Source organism: Lepus europaeus, chromosome 14 (genome assembly GCF_033115175.1).
Source record: "Lepus europaeus isolate LE1 chromosome 14, mLepTim1.pri, whole genome shotgun sequence".
NCBI classification, from domain to species: domain Eukaryota; kingdom Metazoa; phylum Chordata; class Mammalia; order Lagomorpha; family Leporidae; genus Lepus; species Lepus europaeus.
In genome coordinates this window covers 17,114,464-17,131,152 of record NC_084840.1, presented here as the reverse complement: position 1 = coordinate 17,131,152, position 16,689 = coordinate 17,114,464, and the positions used below count along the sequence as shown (strand labels likewise).

The following is a 16,689-nucleotide window of genomic DNA, read 5'->3' as shown; positions in this document are numbered from 1 at the left end:
GATGACTTCAGCTGGTGATCGGTGCCCCAGGGTGCTGCCCGGGCAGCCAGGGGCCCTCTTGGGGAGGTGAGGTTTGCCTTCCAGGTCCAGGCCAGGTCTCCACCCTCGAGCCACCTTCTGTCAGCTGCCCCTGGCCTTGGGACCCGTCTTCCTGCGGGCTCTCAAACCTGCAGGCGCTGTGCCAGGCACATGCTTCGTCCCACGCTGCCTTTGTTTTCTGCTCTGTCCTTAGCCTTGGGAGGTGACCTAGCTGCTATTTGCAATGACATCGGCATCCAAAATGGGTTGGGAGCAGCCCTGCTACGCCCAGGGACTGCTGGCTGGTGGCTCCCTGTGACTGCCTCTCAGCCTTGGGACAATTCATGGGAGCCTCACGCTTGTGCCCATGGACACCAAAAATGTGCTGGCCTCCTCCCAGTGGGGGGCACTGTAAAGATCTAGACGCCCTTAGTCCCAAATTCCAGGCCGGGACACAAAGCAAGGTTGGATCCTTTTCCTGGTTCCCTCCCCACCATCCCTCCACGAGCCTGCACCCCCTGCCCCCGCCAGGCCCCTCTGCTTCCCAGGTGCTGGCTAGCAGCTGAGCCATTGGCAGCGTGGGGGCCCGCGGGACTGGGGATGAGCCTGGAGTGGGGGAACCGAAGCCATCGGGCTCAGCGGTGGCTGGGACCGGGGAGGGGACAGTGCAGCTGAGTGACGGGGCAGTCTGATGACAGCGTGGCGTGGAGCACACGGCAGGCCCGCGTGCGCAGGACTCTCCAAGGACGTTAGTGGTGGAGGTGGCAGGAATTTGAACACTGGGAAGGCTGGCGCATGGTCAGCCGGGGCCAGAGGATGGGAGGAACAGAGGGTGGATTACTAATAAGAGGCTGGGGTATACGGGGAGGGTCCTTGGCCCGGGGGGAGCTGAAACCGCCACGGAGACAGGGGGGCCCTGGGTGGGGGTCACTCAGGGGCTCCCACATGGACTTTCACATTTGCATCGTGTACCAAGCCCGTGAGGTGCCGGGCGCTGCCCTCGGGCTGGGGCCACACACAGCACAGACAACCAGACCCCGAGCTCCAGCCTCATGGTCCCTACGATCTCTTGGGGGTCTCTCCTGGAGAAGGCACGTCCACAGCCCTCACTGTCCCTGGCCACCCTGTGCCAGGAAGAACTGCCATTCCAGACGGCCACTCCCACCTCACTTCTGGCCTCCTAGGGCAGCGAGGAGGGCTGTCCCGTGGTTTGGCCAATGCAGAGCCCGCCACCCGCCGCCCGCCCCAGGCTGCTCGGCGCCTTAGCCGACCTGGAAGATGTCTCTGTCTCGCCATCATTCCGAGGGGAGCCACGGAGAAGCTCGAGCCCCCCGCCCCCCAGGGCCCTGCCCCCCCACCTGCCCCCAGCCCCCTCCCAGCCTGGGTGGCTGGCATCTGCTTTATCAGGACTCTCGAGAGGGACAGCTGGCTTCTGTCACAGGCCTGTTCCCTGCATATCTTGCCGGTTTTAAATAGCTTATCTGAGCAGCTGGGAGACCGCATGGGCTTATATGGCGCGGGGTACAATCTCCTTTAGCCCTGTCCCTGGCACCTGCCAAAATAGCAGACGACACCCCCACCCCCAGTGCCACCCCGGCCCCCCTCCCCGTACATTCCTCCCCCCCACAGGGCTGGCTCGCAAGGCCCAGCCCGCACGCCTGCCTAAAGCCCTGCCCGGCCCGCTCCTCGCCCAGTACTGCGGAGGCTGAGCACGCGGCTCCAGCTCCTGCGCTCAGGTAGGACTGGCCAGGCTCTAGGGAGGGGCATGCAGGGAGCCCGGGAAGGCGTGAGGGTCCCGGCCTGGCAGCCCTGCCTGGCGCCTGCTGTTCCCACTCCGGGGGGCCCCACGTTTGCAGGAGGGCCCACTTCTGAGGAGGTGTAGCAGGGGCTGGGCTCCAGGATGGGGCCCCCGAGTGCAGAGAGCCCCCTGCCTTGGCACTGGGGAGCGCAGTTTGGGTCTGGGGCCCGCCACTGCAGATGCTGTGTGGCTGTGAAATCCCGGGTAAGGAGCTCTCCCTTCCAAGGCCTCAGTTTCCTCATCTGTAGAGTGGGCTGGGTCACTGCCGGGCTCGGCCTGCTGTGAATACAGGGATGCTCTGACTCCCGAACGGCCTGGGCCACCCCGCAGGCTCCGGGCTGTGGCCCAGCTCGCCCCGTCCAGGGTGAGATTGCAGCGGGGTCAGTCTGAGGGGTCCTTGTGGTCAAACGCTCATCTCCAGGATCTCAGAGACCGTTCTGGAAGCATCCAGAAGGAACGAATGCCCAGGGAGGCAGGGAACGCTGGGCACCTCTCCAGCTGACCTGTGGATTCCACTGCACTCCCCGGCCAGCACCATTCTCCTCCCCAGGAGCGGGGGGAAGAGGGGAGAGAGAGAGAGAGGGAGAGAGAATAGGGAAGACCCCACTGGAAGACCCTTGTGGGGGGCTGAGCCCTGCTTGTTCTCATTACAGGGTTAGCCCTGGGTCTAGCTCCCCACGCCACGGCCCTGCAAGGGTGATGCCTGTCCTACCCCACCCCCACACCTTGCACTGTGCCTGGGAGGAGTAGAGAGAGGGGGGAGTCCCTGGATTCTCCAGGGAGGGGCTCGCCTGGAGTGTAAGGCATTTCAAACCAGTCCCCGCCCGCCTGGTGCGGCCGGAAAGCCAGCTGACCCTGGCGATTCCTCCTCTGACCCGTGTCCCCCAGGGCAGGCCTCGCTCAGGGCGCAAGAGGAATCTGGGAGGATCGAGTCGCCTGCCGCCCCCACCCCCACTCCCCCGCTCTGTCCCCTGGCTTCCTCTCAGCTGGTGGGCTGATAGCTGTTTAGGAAGACCCAGGCTGCAAGTTAGGAGCGAGGGCTGAGGGATGGGGCCGGTGTCCCTAGGGACCTCAGACCATTTCTGAGAGACTGGGACTTGAGGCGCCTCTATTTGACAGACGGGTTACCCAAAGTCCAGAGAGGTTAAGCATCATCCCTAAGGTCACACAGCAAAAGCTGTGTTCTAAGCCCAGGTCCTTGGAGGCCTGAGGCCCTGGCGGGAGGGAGCTGGGCCGGGAAGCAGCGTGTGCATGGGTGGTGCTGGGCGGTGGGGATGGGGCCCCTCGGGACACACACACCAGCCAGGTCTGCCACGTCCTCAGCCTGCCCCTTGCCCTCATCAGATCCTGCTTAGAGCACTGGCTCCGCTCTGTCCCCAGCTGGAAGCTGCTGCGCACCCCCGTGGCTGGCAGGCTATTCTGGGAGCTGGACGGCGCCCCAGGGGTCCAAGCTGCTGTTTCCTCCCCCAACCCCCGCTCCACCCCAGCAGCGTGGAGGGCAGCAAGGAAGCGAGCGTGTCAGGGCCCGCACACATGGTTCTCCTCCTCGGGGCTAACACAGTGGTGCCCCAAGTTCTCAGGTTGCCTGGGGTCCGGGCCATGCTTGTCCCACGGGAGACTCCTCCCCCACCCCCATTCTGGGGCCTGGGGTCTGTTCTCTTCGGCAGCTCTCAGCCTGATCCCCATTTGAACTCCCCAGCAACCCCATTACACCTTTCACCCTGGACGTCTCTTCTCCCCCAGGCCTGAAAGCGAAAGCCCTGTCCCCACCCTGCTCCAGCAGAGGGCGCTAGGGAGCCACCTGCTCAGTGGCAGCCATTCTTGTCCCTAATCCAGCAGATTCAGGAGACACACCCGATCTAAGGCTGGGCGCGCTGAAGCTGACGTCTCTACCCAGAGACGCCAGGGAGTGCTTTAACCCCTTAGCTCCAAAGGGGCTGCCTAGTGACACCAGAGCAGTGGCTCTCAGTGGCTGTGCACAGATGGGTGCCTGGGGCTGGTCTCAGCCACCATGGTGGGATGTGTAAGAACTGGAGGAGAGAGCAGGGCTCTCTCTGTCCCACTGTCCTCACCCTGCATCCCGGGTGGGAAGTCGGTGGCTTCAATGCTGGCAGGACACAGAGGGGGTGGGAGGAGCCACAGAGGGTGGTCCCACCTGGCATTCTCACCCCCTGGCCGCCCCACTGTCCCCTCACCCTCACATCACACTTTCCTTCTGGCCCTTGAAGCCTACAGGGCCACACAGTGCACAGCGGCAGGGGGCGCCATTCACGTTTCTTGGCCCAGGAAGCCTGGGAGGTCAGTTCTCTGCTGGACGCCCGTGGAGGGCAGGCACGTTACCCCGGCTCCAAGCCTCACATCTGCCCCAGAACAGGAGCAATTTCAGAGCTAAGAGAACCCAGGTGCAGGGAGGGAAGTGACCTTTCCAAGGTCACACAGGCCAGTGTTCAAAGCCAGACGAGTCTCCCACTCCAGCGCCGACTCTGTCCCTGCGGCCCCACCTTGTAACTGCGTGGGTGTAGAAGCACCTGACATTGCCTAATGCCTTCTTCTTCCACTAATGTCAACCTGATCCTCGCAAAGGCTGCTGGGAGCCAGGATGTGTACACTTTATCTCCACAGTCCAGAGAACTGTCAGAAAGCCCTGGCCAATCGCCCCCGGCAAGCAGAGGGAAGAGGGTTTGAATCCGGATTGTTCCTTGTGCAGGGAGCAGGGAGCGAACAAGCGCCCCAGGAAAACCAGTTTTGGCTGAAAGTTTTGTTGGGATACTCCTAGCTGTAAGAAACAAGACGGAGGGGTCCTGTGTCCCACTGCCCAGGACCCCCGCCCCGGCGCTACCATTTGCAAGGCTCAGTGCAGCATCCGTCACCACGTGGACGTGGATCCAGCCTCGCAAGGCTTCCCGGCTTTCCCTGTGCACGAGTGCATGTGTGCGTGCACACCGGGGGCAGGGCTCTCCTGCGGGAGGCTGGCCGCCCTCCCCGCCTGTACTGACTGTCTTCTCTTTCTGAAGGGAGAGCAGCAGCCATGTCTGAGTTGGAAGAAGTGGTGGAGGAGTACGAGGAGTGAGTATGGGGGAGCGGTTCCCTCTGCTGGCCAGGGCTTGTCTCCTCCCCCATTCAGCACCTGCTCCAAGGCCTACAGGGCGGAAGTGGCTGTGACTGTTTTCAGGCCCTGTGATCAAAGCCAGTCCCCCAACAGCCTCGGGGGGGGGGGGGCTCAGTGCAGGGGTTAGGGGGACCCACCTGGTGAGGGCGCCGGCCAGCAGCAGAGAAGCTGGGAAGCCGGTTCCCTGAAACCGAGCCAGAGGGCTGGGTGCCTCTCGCGAGGCCACAGAGCCCATCAGTGTGGGGAGACTCAGCCAGCAGGGGCTGTACTGCCTGCAGGATTTGCAGAGAGGAGTTTGGGTGGAGGGGCTTCTAAAAAGGTCACCCCTGGGGAGCGCTCAGAGGCGAGGTGAGAAGACGCAGGGCAGGCAGAGGGTGTGGGCTCCACCAGCGAAGAGGGAGGGAGAGGGACCCCGGGTGGTCTCGGGACGGCTGTTGCTGACGGAATCTCCTCTGCACACAGGGAGCAGGAAGGTAAGCACAGCTGGGTGTCCCTTTGGCTGGAAGACAGTGTGGTTGGAGACTGACCCCCACCCCTCTTCTCTCCTGTCTCCTGGCCTTGTGCCCCCAGCAGAGGAAGCTGCAGCAGGTAAGCTCCTTGGGAGGAGGACAGGTTCCTGGCAGCACCCCCCTCCCCCCCACCCCCCCATCCCCCCATCCTCCAGCCTCCAGCTTTCTCACTGCGGTGACGCCCGGGCGCCCACAACAGGCGTCCAGCGGAGAACTGACAGCCCAGGCTTCCTGGGCCAACAGGGTGGCGCTGTTTAAAACACACAAGCCCAGCCCCCGTTATCAAATGAGCTCACAGTGCAGGTGCTCCGCTGTCTGCGGTGTTTCACAGCGGCTGCCGCCTGGCAGGGTCCCTCCTCTCCGCTCTGTGAGCCCCTGGCTCTCAGCCTTGGTCCCCTCGCTCGCTGGAAGCCCATCTTTGCCGCTGCTGCTTCTCGAGAACGTGACGCGTGGCAATCCCCTGGAGGCTCCCCCAAGAGCCCACCCAGCCCCCAAGGTTGCACCCTACTTCTTAGTGGTCCAGCAAAGTCTTTTTTTTTTTATTTAACAATTTATTTATTTATTTGAGAGAGTTAGAGACAGAGAGAAAGGTCTGCAATGGCCAGAACTGCACTGATCTGAAGCCAGGAGCTTCTTCCAGGTCTCCCACATGGATGCAGGGGCCCAAGAACTTGGGCCATCTTCTACTGCTTTCCCAGGCCATAAGCAGAGAGCTGGATCGGAAGAGGAGCAGCCGGGACTAGAACCGGTGCCCATATGGGATGCCGGAGCTTCAGGCCAGGGCATTAACCCGCTGCGCCACAGCGCCGGCCCCTCAGCAAAGTCTTAGAAATAGCACTTTCGCTCCTGCTGTGTGGCCGTTGGGAGAACGGAATCCCCTAAGGGTCCTGGCAGGGCCCGGGGCTCCAGGGCTGGCTCCTGCCACATCCCCAGGCCTCGAAGGGAATAGCGCAGGAGGGGGCTGTCCCAGAGAAAACAAGAGCTCAGAGGGAGAGCAGACAGAGGCCACCGGGGTTACCTTTTGGTTTGCAAGGAGCAGCACATTTCATCCATGAATCAGGTGTAGCCTTCAAATCCGGCCACGCTCCCAGCAGGACCCTGACACGGGGTCTCCGTTTGCTTGGGAGGATTTGCCACTTTATGGCAACAGGCTTTGAGGTGGGGGGGGGGTGAGGCCCAGCCCCCAGGATGGGGACCCGGCTGCCTACCGCACGCAGTAGTTTGCCTTGCCTCACGCAGCCCCGCTTGCTTGCCGTGACTGGCCAACACTTGCCCCCACGCAGCCGGGGACCCTGGTATAGTTGACGCCGGGGAGCAAGCTCTGGAAGGAAGCCCTGTTGCCTACACGGCGGCGTTCCCAGTGCCTCTGCTTCCGGAGAGAAGTTCCTCCACCTGCTGTCGCCCCTCCCTGGGCCGGAGCGAGGGCTGAGTCCTCAGCCTATGCCCCGTGGTCACGGTGCTGGGCTTGCCTTGCACGGGGCAGCTTCCTTCCTGGGCACAGCCTCTCCAAGGCTCCGTGGTCCAGAGCCAGAGCCCAGCTGCTGGTTACCGTTCGTGATGGCTCCCCTGGTGGCAGTCCCTGCTGGGCACGCCAGGCCAGCTCCCCCCTCGGTGTTCACGGGCCGGGAGGTGGGTGGGGTTGTTCCCTTGTACCGTGGAGGTGCCCGAAGCTCAGGGGAGCCGCTGCGGAGCGAGTGTGCTGCCCAGGATGCTGTAGAGCACTGGCCCGGGAGCGGGGACCCGGGGCACAGCGCGAGAGGCACCAGCCAGCCGCCCGCCGCCGCTGCCTGGCCCCCTGCTCTGAACTAACCTGTCTCGCTTCTCCCTTGGCTGCCGCTGCCCCCTGACCTCAGAAGAGGAGGACTGGAGAGAGGAAGAGGATGGTACTGTACCTCCCCCCCCACCCCCCGCTCTGCTTCCTGCACCTGGGCTGGTCTTCACATCTCTCCTTTATGGTTATGGGCTGGGAAAGGCCAGCTGGCTGTCTCCCTGTGTGGCCACTGAGGGGCCCATATCGGGGCTGAGATGCCCCACCTACCCACCCACTGCACAGTCCTGGGCTGTGTGTGGGCCCTCCGTAGGAGCCAGGCAACACCCAGGCAGGTGGCCGGTAGCAGGAGCCTGGGGACCAAGTGATCTGGGGGCTGGAATTGGCCAGGTCAGAGGGAACACGGTGTCAGCCTGCAGATGGCCCCTGGGGTGGCACTGGGCTTGCTCCTGGCACCCAGGGACAGCGCTCGGGCAAGGGGGACAGGTGAGGCTCGTTCCAGAGAGCGCGGGTCTGACAGGGAGGAGTCAGGATGTGGGGGCCGCCTGGGAGGGGCAGGGGGTGCACAGAGAGAGGGAGCAGCGCTAGCAGCGTGGCTGACGGCGGATGCCACCGCTGGCCAGGCATCCACTCTCATGCCTTCTGGAAGAATCTTCTCCATTGCGTCAGTCTTGGTCACCGAGGACCCTTGCCAAGCACTTCCTACAGGCAGAGCACGGGCCAGGGGTTACCCTGCCCGCCTCACCAGTCTGTCTGTCTGTCTGCTCCAGGCATCCCAGCAGGGCGGGGTCCGCATCCTGCCCAGCAGGTGGGTGGGAACAGAGGGTCCTGCAGCCTGCTGCCGAGGGCAGCCCCTCTGCCGGGCAACTCCTCCACCCTCAGTCTCGCTCTGCTGGTTCCTTCAGATGGGGGGCGGGGGGCTCAGGACGGGGGCTTCCCCAGCACTTTCTCTCAAGCGGAGTCTGTCTTGTGGGCTGGAAAGTTGGGCCTGGGGGGGGCGTCATACCCCCAGGGAAGCCCCTGGGGAAAGAGGCGCTAGGTCAGACAGACAGGGCCCCCCGGGCCCCCCAGTCCCCAGCTTGAGTCTTGTTGGGCCCACCCCTTCCCTGCTGCTGCCGCAGCACCCACCACACCCATCACACCCCCACCCAGCTTTCCGGCCCTCCCGGGCTCTGTGTTCAGAAAGGCCCAGTGAGGGGTCCCAGACCCCAGAAGAGGCAGGTTCATGGCTACAGTGCTTGTCACAGTCCTGGTCACACCCATCTGCCCTGACAGTGTGGGCTGCAGATGAGCGGGTGGCATTTTACACCGTGCGGGCACCCAGGATCCCCAACCCTGCAGCTGGAGCAGGAAGCAGGCCACAGGCCGCGAGTCTGTGGATGCACATGGCTGTGCCAATAAAACTTTATCGGAAGCAATGGTCTACAGGCTGGACTTGGCCCCTGGGCTGCGGTTTGCTGGCTTCTGGCTTAAACCAAGCACGAGGAGGCCGCCTCTCGTCACTCACGCCAGTTGCCTCCAAGTGCATCCGGACCTGAGTGTGCCGGGCCGGGGCGGCCGCTCTCTGTCCCCTCTGCCTGGGTGTTCACTGTGTCTCGTTCCCCTCTACAGAGCAGGAGGCAGGGGAAGAGGAGGAGGCTGGGGGCGGAGCCGAAGCTGAGGCTGAGACCGAGGAGACCCAGGCCGAGGGTAAGGCCCTGGGCTGGGGGCGCAGGGGCTCGCGGGGTGCTGGACACCCCCCAGAGCCATTCCTGTGGCAGAAAGAAATCCACCTGCCTCCAGCCCTCCAACCTGTGCACCTGCCCCTCCTGGCTGGACGGGATCCAACCATCAGTTGGCCAATCAATGAACACTGGTTGAGTGCTCAGGCAGTCTTGCGCCCAGGGGCGTGTGTGTGAGCGCAGACCCCTGGCCCCATAAACCAGCAGCTGTTCCTTGGTTAGGCCCTGACTCTGGGGTGGGTGGAGGATTCGCACTCAGAACAAGGCCCTTTGTTGATTTCTCATTTTTCCTTTAGAAGATGGACAAGAAGAGGGAGATAAAGAGGATGAAGGTGAGTGTGGGCTCCAGGGCCCCTCCCAGCAGCCCTGGGGAGGCCACCAAGGGCTCCTTTCAGGGAGGCAGAGGGGCCAGCGGAGGAGAGGATGGGACTTGGGGGTCCTTGCAAGGTTTGGCGCTCTGGGCCTTCACCCCTTCTCATCCTGGGAGCTGTCTTGGTGGTGGCCAGAGACAATGGGACCAGTGAGCAGCCCCCAGGACCTGGAAGTCACACCCTCCATGAGGCTCCTGGAATTCAGACAAATCACTGGAGGTGTGGGATCTGTGGGGGAGAAATCCCGGGGCGTGGAAGGTCCCAGGGTGGGGTGGGGGCGGCATTGCTGCCGTTATCCTGTGCCCCAGCCCTTCCGGGAACAGCGTCCCAGACACGCCTCCAGGGCCGGACAGCAGCTAGGGCACCTAGCTCCCAGGACCAGGAAGTCTAGGGGGTAACCAAGAGACCTGGGAGGGGACCGTGGGGCCACCTCGGGGACCTGGCCACCGAGCCCTCCTCGCCGCGAAGCCCCCGAGGCCACGGTGGACAAGAGCAGACCTTGAAGTTGCACGCTGAGGTCCATGCTGAGAGTGTGGCCGGGGGACATGGCTGTCCCCTGAGACCCCCCTCCCCCGGGGACTGCTGTGGGAGAGGGTGTGGAGCTCGCAGCCTGGCCTCACAGGGGCCCACAGGTGCCAGCTCATGGTGGGGGCTGGGGCCTCCTGACCCCACGGCTGTGTGCTCTCTTCTGCAGATGGCCCCGTGGAGGAGTCCAAACCCAAGCCAAGGTGAGTGGCATGGACCTGTGGTGAAGCCCTGGGAGGGGCCGGGCCAGTGCAGGAGGGTGATGGGCACAGGCGGCATGGGCTAGGGGTGTGGCAGCACACACTACCCACACTACCATGTACAGCTGTACAGGTTGCGCACTGCACACGGGGTGAGGGCTGAATTCCACCCTGGCACGTTTGTTGAGGAAGCAGGTGGACCAGCGTCCGCCCCGGGCCGGCACAGGGTGGCCAGATCACCACCCTCTGAGGCTGGGGTGGCCCTGGGACAAAAGGGAAGTGGCGGTGGCGGCCACAGAGCTGCCGAGGGCACAGCTCGGCGCCCCCGCTGGGGTGGGCTTGGGGGGTATTTCCCACGCCGATGGAACCTCCACTCCTGCCCCTCTCAGTGGGTGGTGGGAACCTGTCTGGCCAGGTCATGTCAGCTCCATCGGGACGTGCGCGCGCCCGCCTGGGCCTGCGGTCACCCACCCGCTAAGACTGCGCTGGGCCGGGTTCGGGGGCGGTCCTGCACGGTGCACGCGGGGAGCTGGCGTCCCACAGGCCCGCCTTCCCATCACGGCTTCCCGCTTCCTCGCCTCTCCGCGCTCCCTCTCCTTAAGCGAGAATCCCATCGCCACCTCCCTCCCGGCGCACCAGGTACAACGCCAGGGTGCTGGACGGGCGCCAGAGCTCCTTCGGCGTCGGTGCTGGAGCCGGCGCACGCGGCAGGGTGGATGTCACGCGGCAGGGTCGACGTCACGCGGCAAGTTCGAGGTCGTGCGCCAGGGCCGGCTCCCTGACTTGCCCCTCCTCTCCTCCCACAGGCCCTTCATGCCCAACTTGGTGCCGCCCAAGATCCCCGATGGCGAGAGAGTGGACTTCGACGTGAGCGGCGGCGTGGGCAGAGCAGGCCTGGGCTGGGGGGGGGGGGGTCCCTAGGGCCCCTGGTGAGAGAGAGAGAGCAAGAGAGAGCGGGAGTGAGCGATCTCATGGTGCCTGGGGGTGGCGTGGGGCGCAGACCGGGCTGGGAGGGGGCGGGGGTCCCTAGGTGGGTGGGAGAGAGAGAGAAGACAAGAGAGACCTCGTGGTGTACGGGGCTGGCGTTGGGCGCAGCCGGTGGAGGTCTGGGTGTTGAGGCTCCTGAGCCCCGGGGCGCCCCCTGCAGGACATCCACCGCAAGCGCATGGAGAAGGACCTGAACGAGCTGCAGACGCTGATCGAGGCGCACTTCGAGAACCGGAAGAAGGAGGAGGAGGAGCTGGTTTCTCTCAAGGACAGGATCGTAGGTCTCAAGTCGCCGCCAGAGGCTCCCCGGGGCCCAGCCTGTGGGTAGAGCCCACCGCCGCCGGGAGCCCCTCACCCTGCTGGCCGGGGGCCACGCCCTGTGGGTAGAGCCCACCGCCGCCAGGAGCCCCTCACCCTGCTGGCCGGGGGCCACGCCCTGTGGGTAGAGCCCACCGCCGCCAGGAGCCCCTCACCCTGCTGGGGGGGCACACCCTGTGGGTAGAGCCCACCGCCGCCAGGAGCCCCTCACCCTGCTGGGGGGGCACGCCCTGTGGGTAGAGCCCACCAGCACCCAGGAGCGCCCCTGGGAGCCCCTCACCCTGCTGGGGGGGCACGCCCTGTGGGTAGAGCCCACCGCCGCCAGGAGCCCCTCACCCTGCTGGGGGGGCACGCCCTGTGGGTAGAGCCCACCGCCGCCAGGAGCCCCTCACCCTGCTGGCCGGGGGCCACGCCCTGTGGTTAGAGCCCACCGCCGCCCCACAGCGCCCCCAGGAGCCCCTCACCCTGCTGAGGGGGCACACCCTGTGGGTAGAGCCCACTGCCGCCCCACAGCGCCCCCGGGAGCCCCTCACCCTGCTGGGGGGGCACACCCTGTGGGTAGAGCCCACCACCGCCCCACAGCGGCCCTGGGAGCCCCTCACTCTGCTGGGGGGGCACGCCCTGTGGTTAGAGGCCACCAGCGCCCAGGAGCGCCCCTGGGAGCCCCTCACCCTGCTGGGGGGGGCACGCCGTGTGGGTAGAGCCCACCGCCGCCAGGAGCCCCTCACCCTGCTGGGGGGGCACGCCCTGTGGGTAGAGCCCACCGCCACCAGGAGCCCCTCACCCTGCTGGGAGGGCACGCCCTGTGGGTAGAGCCCACCGCCGCCAGGAGCCCCTCACCCTGCTGGGGGGGCACGCCCTGTGGGTAGAGCCCACCGCCGCCAGGAGCCCCTCACCCTGCTGGCCGGGGGCACGCCCTGTGGGTAGAGCCCACCGCCGCCCCACAGCGCCCCCAGGAGCCCCTCACCCTGCTGAGGGGGCACACCCTGTGGGTAGAGCCCACTGCCGCCCCACAGCGCCCCCGGGAGCCCCTCACCCTGCTGGGGGGGCACACCCTGTGGGTAGAGCCCACCACCGCCCCACAGCGGCCCTGGGAGCCCCTCACTCTGCTGGGGGGGCACGCCCTGTGGTTAGAGGCCACCAGCGCCCAGGAGCGCCCCTGGGAGCCCCTCACCCTGCTGGGGGGGCATGCCCTGTGGGTAGAGCCCACCGCCGCCAGGAGCCCCTCACCCTGCTGGCCGGGGGCCACGCCCTGTGGGTAGAGCCCACCGCCGCCAGGAGCCCCTCACCCTGCTGGCCGGGGGCACGCCCTGTGGGTAGAGCCCACCGCCGCCAGGAGCCCCTCACCCTGCTGGGGGGGCACGCCCTGTGGGTAGAGCCCACCAGCACCCAGGAGCGCCCCTGGGAGCCCCTCACCCTGCTGGGGGGGCACGCCCTGTGGGTAGAGCCCACCGCCGCCAGGAGCCCCTCACCCTGCTGGGGGGGCACGCCCTGTGGGTAGAGCCCACCGCCGCCAGGAGCCCCTCACCCTGCTGGGGGGGCACGCCCTGTGGGTAGAGCCCACCAGCACCCAGGAGCGCCCCTGGGAGCCCCTCACCCTGCTGGGAGGGCACGCCCTGTGGGTAGAGCCCACCGCCGCCAGGAGCCCCTCACCCTGCTGGGGGGGCACGCCCTGTGGGTAGAGCCCACCGCCGCCAGGAGCCCCTCACCCTGCTGGCCGGGGGCACGCCCTGTGGGTAGAGCCCACCGCCGCCCCACAGCGCCCCCAGGAGCCCCTCACCCTGCTGAGGGGGCACACCCTGTGGGTAGAGCCCACTGCCGCCCCACAGCGCCCCCGGGAGCCCCTCACCCTGCTGGGGGGGCACACCCTGTGGGTAGAGCCCACCACCGCCCCACAGCGGCCCTGGGAGCCCCTCACTCTGCTGGGGGGGCACGCCCTGTGGTTAGAGGCCACCAGCGCCCAGGAGCGTCCCCGGGAGCCCCTCACCCTGCTGGGGGGGGCACGCCGTGTGGGTAGAGCCCACCAGCGCCCAGGAGCCCCTCACCCTGCAGGCCGGGGGCTGCCCTGCAGGATCCCGGAAGGTGTGAGCAGCTCTGGGGCCCTGCCTTCTCCGGCCCTGGACTGGATGCTCCCCGATTGAGGGAGCTGCGTCCGATCCATCTGGGGGCCCCGCAGAGCCAAAGCCAGGCCTGGGCTGTGATAGGACCCCTCCCCCTCACCACCGTGGGTTCTGGGCTCCCTCTGCGGGGCGCGCTGGGCAGCCTCCGCCCGTCTGCCTTGTAGGAGAAGCGGCGTGCGGAGCGGGCCGAGCAGCTGCGCATCCGGGCGGAGCGCGAGAAGGAGCGGCAGAACCGCCTGGCTGTGAGTGACCGTGGCCCCTGCTCCTGGACGCACGGTTTTGTCGTGTCTTCAGACCCCTCCCAGACCTCACCAGCTTGGCCTTTGAAGACTGGGCTGTGTCGCCCATGCCCCAGCACAGCCACCCGTGAACCTCCAGCCCTCCTCCTGTGGCCGCCCTGCCAAAGCCACACAGCTCCAGGGAGGGCTGCAGGGGCCTTGCTGGGGGAGTCAGGAGCCGGTCCATTCCCCTGCTGGAGCTCACAAACCCCCCGGGGCCGGGCCTGGGCTGGGGGCACCCGCGGAGAGCTCCGGGGCCAGCAGGGGGAAAAGCGGACCCATCCGTGAGACGACCCCCGTCAGCCCAGAAGTGGGGGTCCCCGCCCTGCCCCCGACTCGCCCTCTTCCCGCTCTCTGCCCATCAGGAAGAGCGCGCCCGGCGCGAGGAGGAGGAGAGCAGGAGGAAGGCGGAGGACGAGGCGCGCAAGAAGAAGGCGCTGTCCAACATGATGCACTTCGGCGGCTACATCCAGAAGGTGGGGGGCTGCCGGCGGAGTTCAGGTTGGGTCCCGGCAGGAAGCGATGGGAGGTGGAGGCCTGCTCGTGCCCAGCCCCCGAGTGGGCTCTTGGCATGGCTGTGGGCTTAGCGCTGCTGGGGTAGGGAGCTCTGGACAGACCCTGATGCTGGTGACGCCCAGGATCCCCCAGGGTGGCCAGTGCAGCCCAGCATCAGAGCTCGGATTGGACGCCCAGCTCTGCTGTCACCTGTAGATGTGGGGCCACTCCCCGCCCCCGCCCAGTGCCTCGGTGTCCCGCCTGGCCCCCTGCTCACCTGCAAGGCGCCTGTGGGCTACACAGATGAGCAGTGGCCGCTCCTGGGATCTCACTCCCAGTCCTGCCATCCTTGCCAGCTCCCACTGGCCCCAGTTCTCAGGGCGACGTCACTTTCCTCCTGCAGTGGAGGGGTGTTGTCTTAGATCCCTAAGGTCCCCAGCCCAGCCACGCTGCCTCTGCCCTGTGGTGGCCGCAGCAGCCGAGCCTCGGCCGGCCTCCCCAGGCCCGCCCCGGGCTGCGAGGGGAGGGGAGCCAGGCAGGCTCTGAATCTTCTCCCCTGTGTCTCTGCCTCTGTCCCCCCCCCCCCCCCCCGTCCCCACCGTGTCTCTGTTCCCTGTTGCTCTCTCTCTCTGGCTCTTTCTCTCCTGCTTTCCTGGTTTAGCAGGCCCAGGTGGGTACCAGACCTCAAACCCTCTTCCTCCCCGTAGTTTTGGGGAGCTCCCTGGGGGGGGACAGCAGCCTGCTGGAGGGTGGTGCTGAAGAGACCCTCCTGGCCTCTGCCTCAGTTTCCCCGGGCAGGCAATAGGGCGGGGTGATGCAGGAGCAATATGGTCAGCTCCTGGTCCTTGCCAGACCTCGCCCCCTCCCCAGAGGGCTTAGGGAGGGCCAGGGGCAGGGGCAGGAACATTCTAGAGGATTCTCCTTGCTTGCTGTCCTGCTCAGACAGAGCGCAAAAGTGGGAAGAGGCAGACTGAGCGGGAGAAGAAGAAGAAGATTCTGGCCGAGAGGAGGAAGGTGCTGGCCATTGACCACCTGAATGAAGATCAGCTGAGGTGGGACCCTGGGCACCCTCAGGATATGCTTGGGGCCGGTTGGGCCTGGCGGGGAGCGGGCAAAGGGCAGTCCCACTTTGAACCACCAGAGGGCGCCACGACCATACACATTTTCCTTAGGTGAGTTTGGTGGACCTGGGGTCTGGCACCAGCGCACCTGGCCATCCCAGCCAGGGCTTTGGAGACAGGCAGGAAGAGCTGAGCGGACATCCCAGCCCTCTGAGCTCCAACTCCCTCAGCTGCCCACTGGCGGTGGGCGGGGCGCCCGAACTGGACACTCTGCAGGGCTGGGGGCTTCTCCCCTTCCTCTCCCTTCTCTCAGGTCCCTGGCTGGGGAAGCCCCGGGGTCTGTTCCTGGGCACAGGGCACTGCCATCCGGACCCCAGGCTGGCCGGACCTGTCGGGTGGGCTGGGGGCACCCTCTGCTGGCCTGGGGCGGGAAGCAGGCCCGGCCCCTCACCCATTCCCATGGGGGGTGGGCAGGGAGAAGGCCAAGGAGCTGTGGCAGAGCATCTATAACCTGGAGGCGGAGAAGTTCGACCTGCAGGAGAAGTTCAAGCAGCAGAAATACGAGGTGAGCCCGCGGCCTCCTGGCTGGGCTGGGTCCCACACCGCTGTCACAGGCCCTGGGGGTCTCACCTCCAAGAGGGCTCAGTGCCCCCCACTCCTCCTCCCTTGCCTCACCCTACCCCCATTGTTCTCAGACCCCGCCTCCTCTCTGTCCGCAGATCAACGTCCTCAGAAACAGGATCAACGACAACCAGAAAGTGTGAGTGTCCCAGGCCCCTCTCTCTCCCCCAGTGCCCTGCTGCTCTCCTGTGAGGTCTCACCCTGGCCTGAGGCTGCAGCTCCAGGCAGCTCCTCATAGTGTCCCCCTACCCTGTGGCCCCCATGTGACCGGGTCCCGGCTCCCCCTGCAGCTCCAAGACCCGCGGGAAGGCCAAAGTCACCGGACGTTGGAAGTAGAGGCCAACCTTGGAAGTCGGAGACCGCCCGCCCGTTCATGTCCCCGCCTGCGCGCCCCAGCCGCCGCGCCCTCCTGGGCACCCAAGGCCGACTCGTGTCTGGAGACCCCCACTCCCGACCGCCCCCACCCACACCACGCTGAAATAAAGTCATCTTGCACCGCACATGCCGCGTGGCACTGCTGTCACCTCCCTGGCAGAGGGAGACCCTGGTCCCCCAGGGGGTCTGGGTGACCACAGAACCTGACGGGGACAGGCAGAGCCTCCAGGGACACAGGGACACAAGGCCTTGGTGCCTGTTGAGCTTGCAGGAGCTTCCACCTGTCCCGGCCCCTCCCACCTGCCTCCTGTGCTGTCTCAGGGGCCAGGGGGGGAGGTGCGGACAGCGGGCAGTGGATGGCGGACAGGGCTGTGAGTCACTCAGAACGGCGCGTGGGGACGGAGCGTTCCCGGCC

The 16,689-nt window shown here is 66.2% G+C and overlaps 1 protein-coding gene across 1 annotated transcript; it reads left to right on the top strand.

The window, feature by feature from the left end:
• Positions 1 to 1,646: 1,646 nt before the first annotated feature.
• On the top strand, positions 1,647 to 16,399 carry TNNT2 (troponin T2, cardiac type). Its single transcript, XM_062211578.1, has 16 exons — positions 1,647 to 1,754; positions 4,831 to 4,882; positions 5,388 to 5,398; positions 5,499 to 5,513; positions 7,288 to 7,317; positions 8,814 to 8,891; positions 9,220 to 9,255; positions 9,989 to 10,022; positions 10,826 to 10,886; positions 11,167 to 11,283; positions 13,609 to 13,686; positions 14,088 to 14,198; positions 15,160 to 15,269; positions 15,753 to 15,843; positions 15,998 to 16,038; positions 16,190 to 16,399. Exons 2-16 carry the CDS (start codon positions 4,845 to 4,847, stop codon positions 16,233 to 16,235), a joined length of 897 nt encoding a protein of 298 aa, XP_062067562.1. The 5' UTR covers positions 1,647 to 1,754; positions 4,831 to 4,844; the 3' UTR covers positions 16,236 to 16,399.
• The last annotated feature ends 290 nt before the right edge of the window (positions 16,400 to 16,689 follow it).

Bases quoted from the DNA above. Each gene is read 5' to 3' on its own strand.
- TNNT2 (XM_062211578.1), top strand. From the start codon at position 4,845: ATGTCTGAGTTGGAAGAAGTGGTGGAGGAGTACGAGGA. The intron at 9,256-9,988 runs GTGAGTGTGGGC...TCTCTTCTGCAG, and splicing joins GGGAGATAAAGAGGATGAAG to ATGGCCCCGTGGAGGAGTCC. The intron at 15,270-15,752 runs GTGGGACCCTGG...GGGGGTGGGCAG, and splicing joins CTGAATGAAGATCAGCTGAG to GGAGAAGGCCAAGGAGCTGT.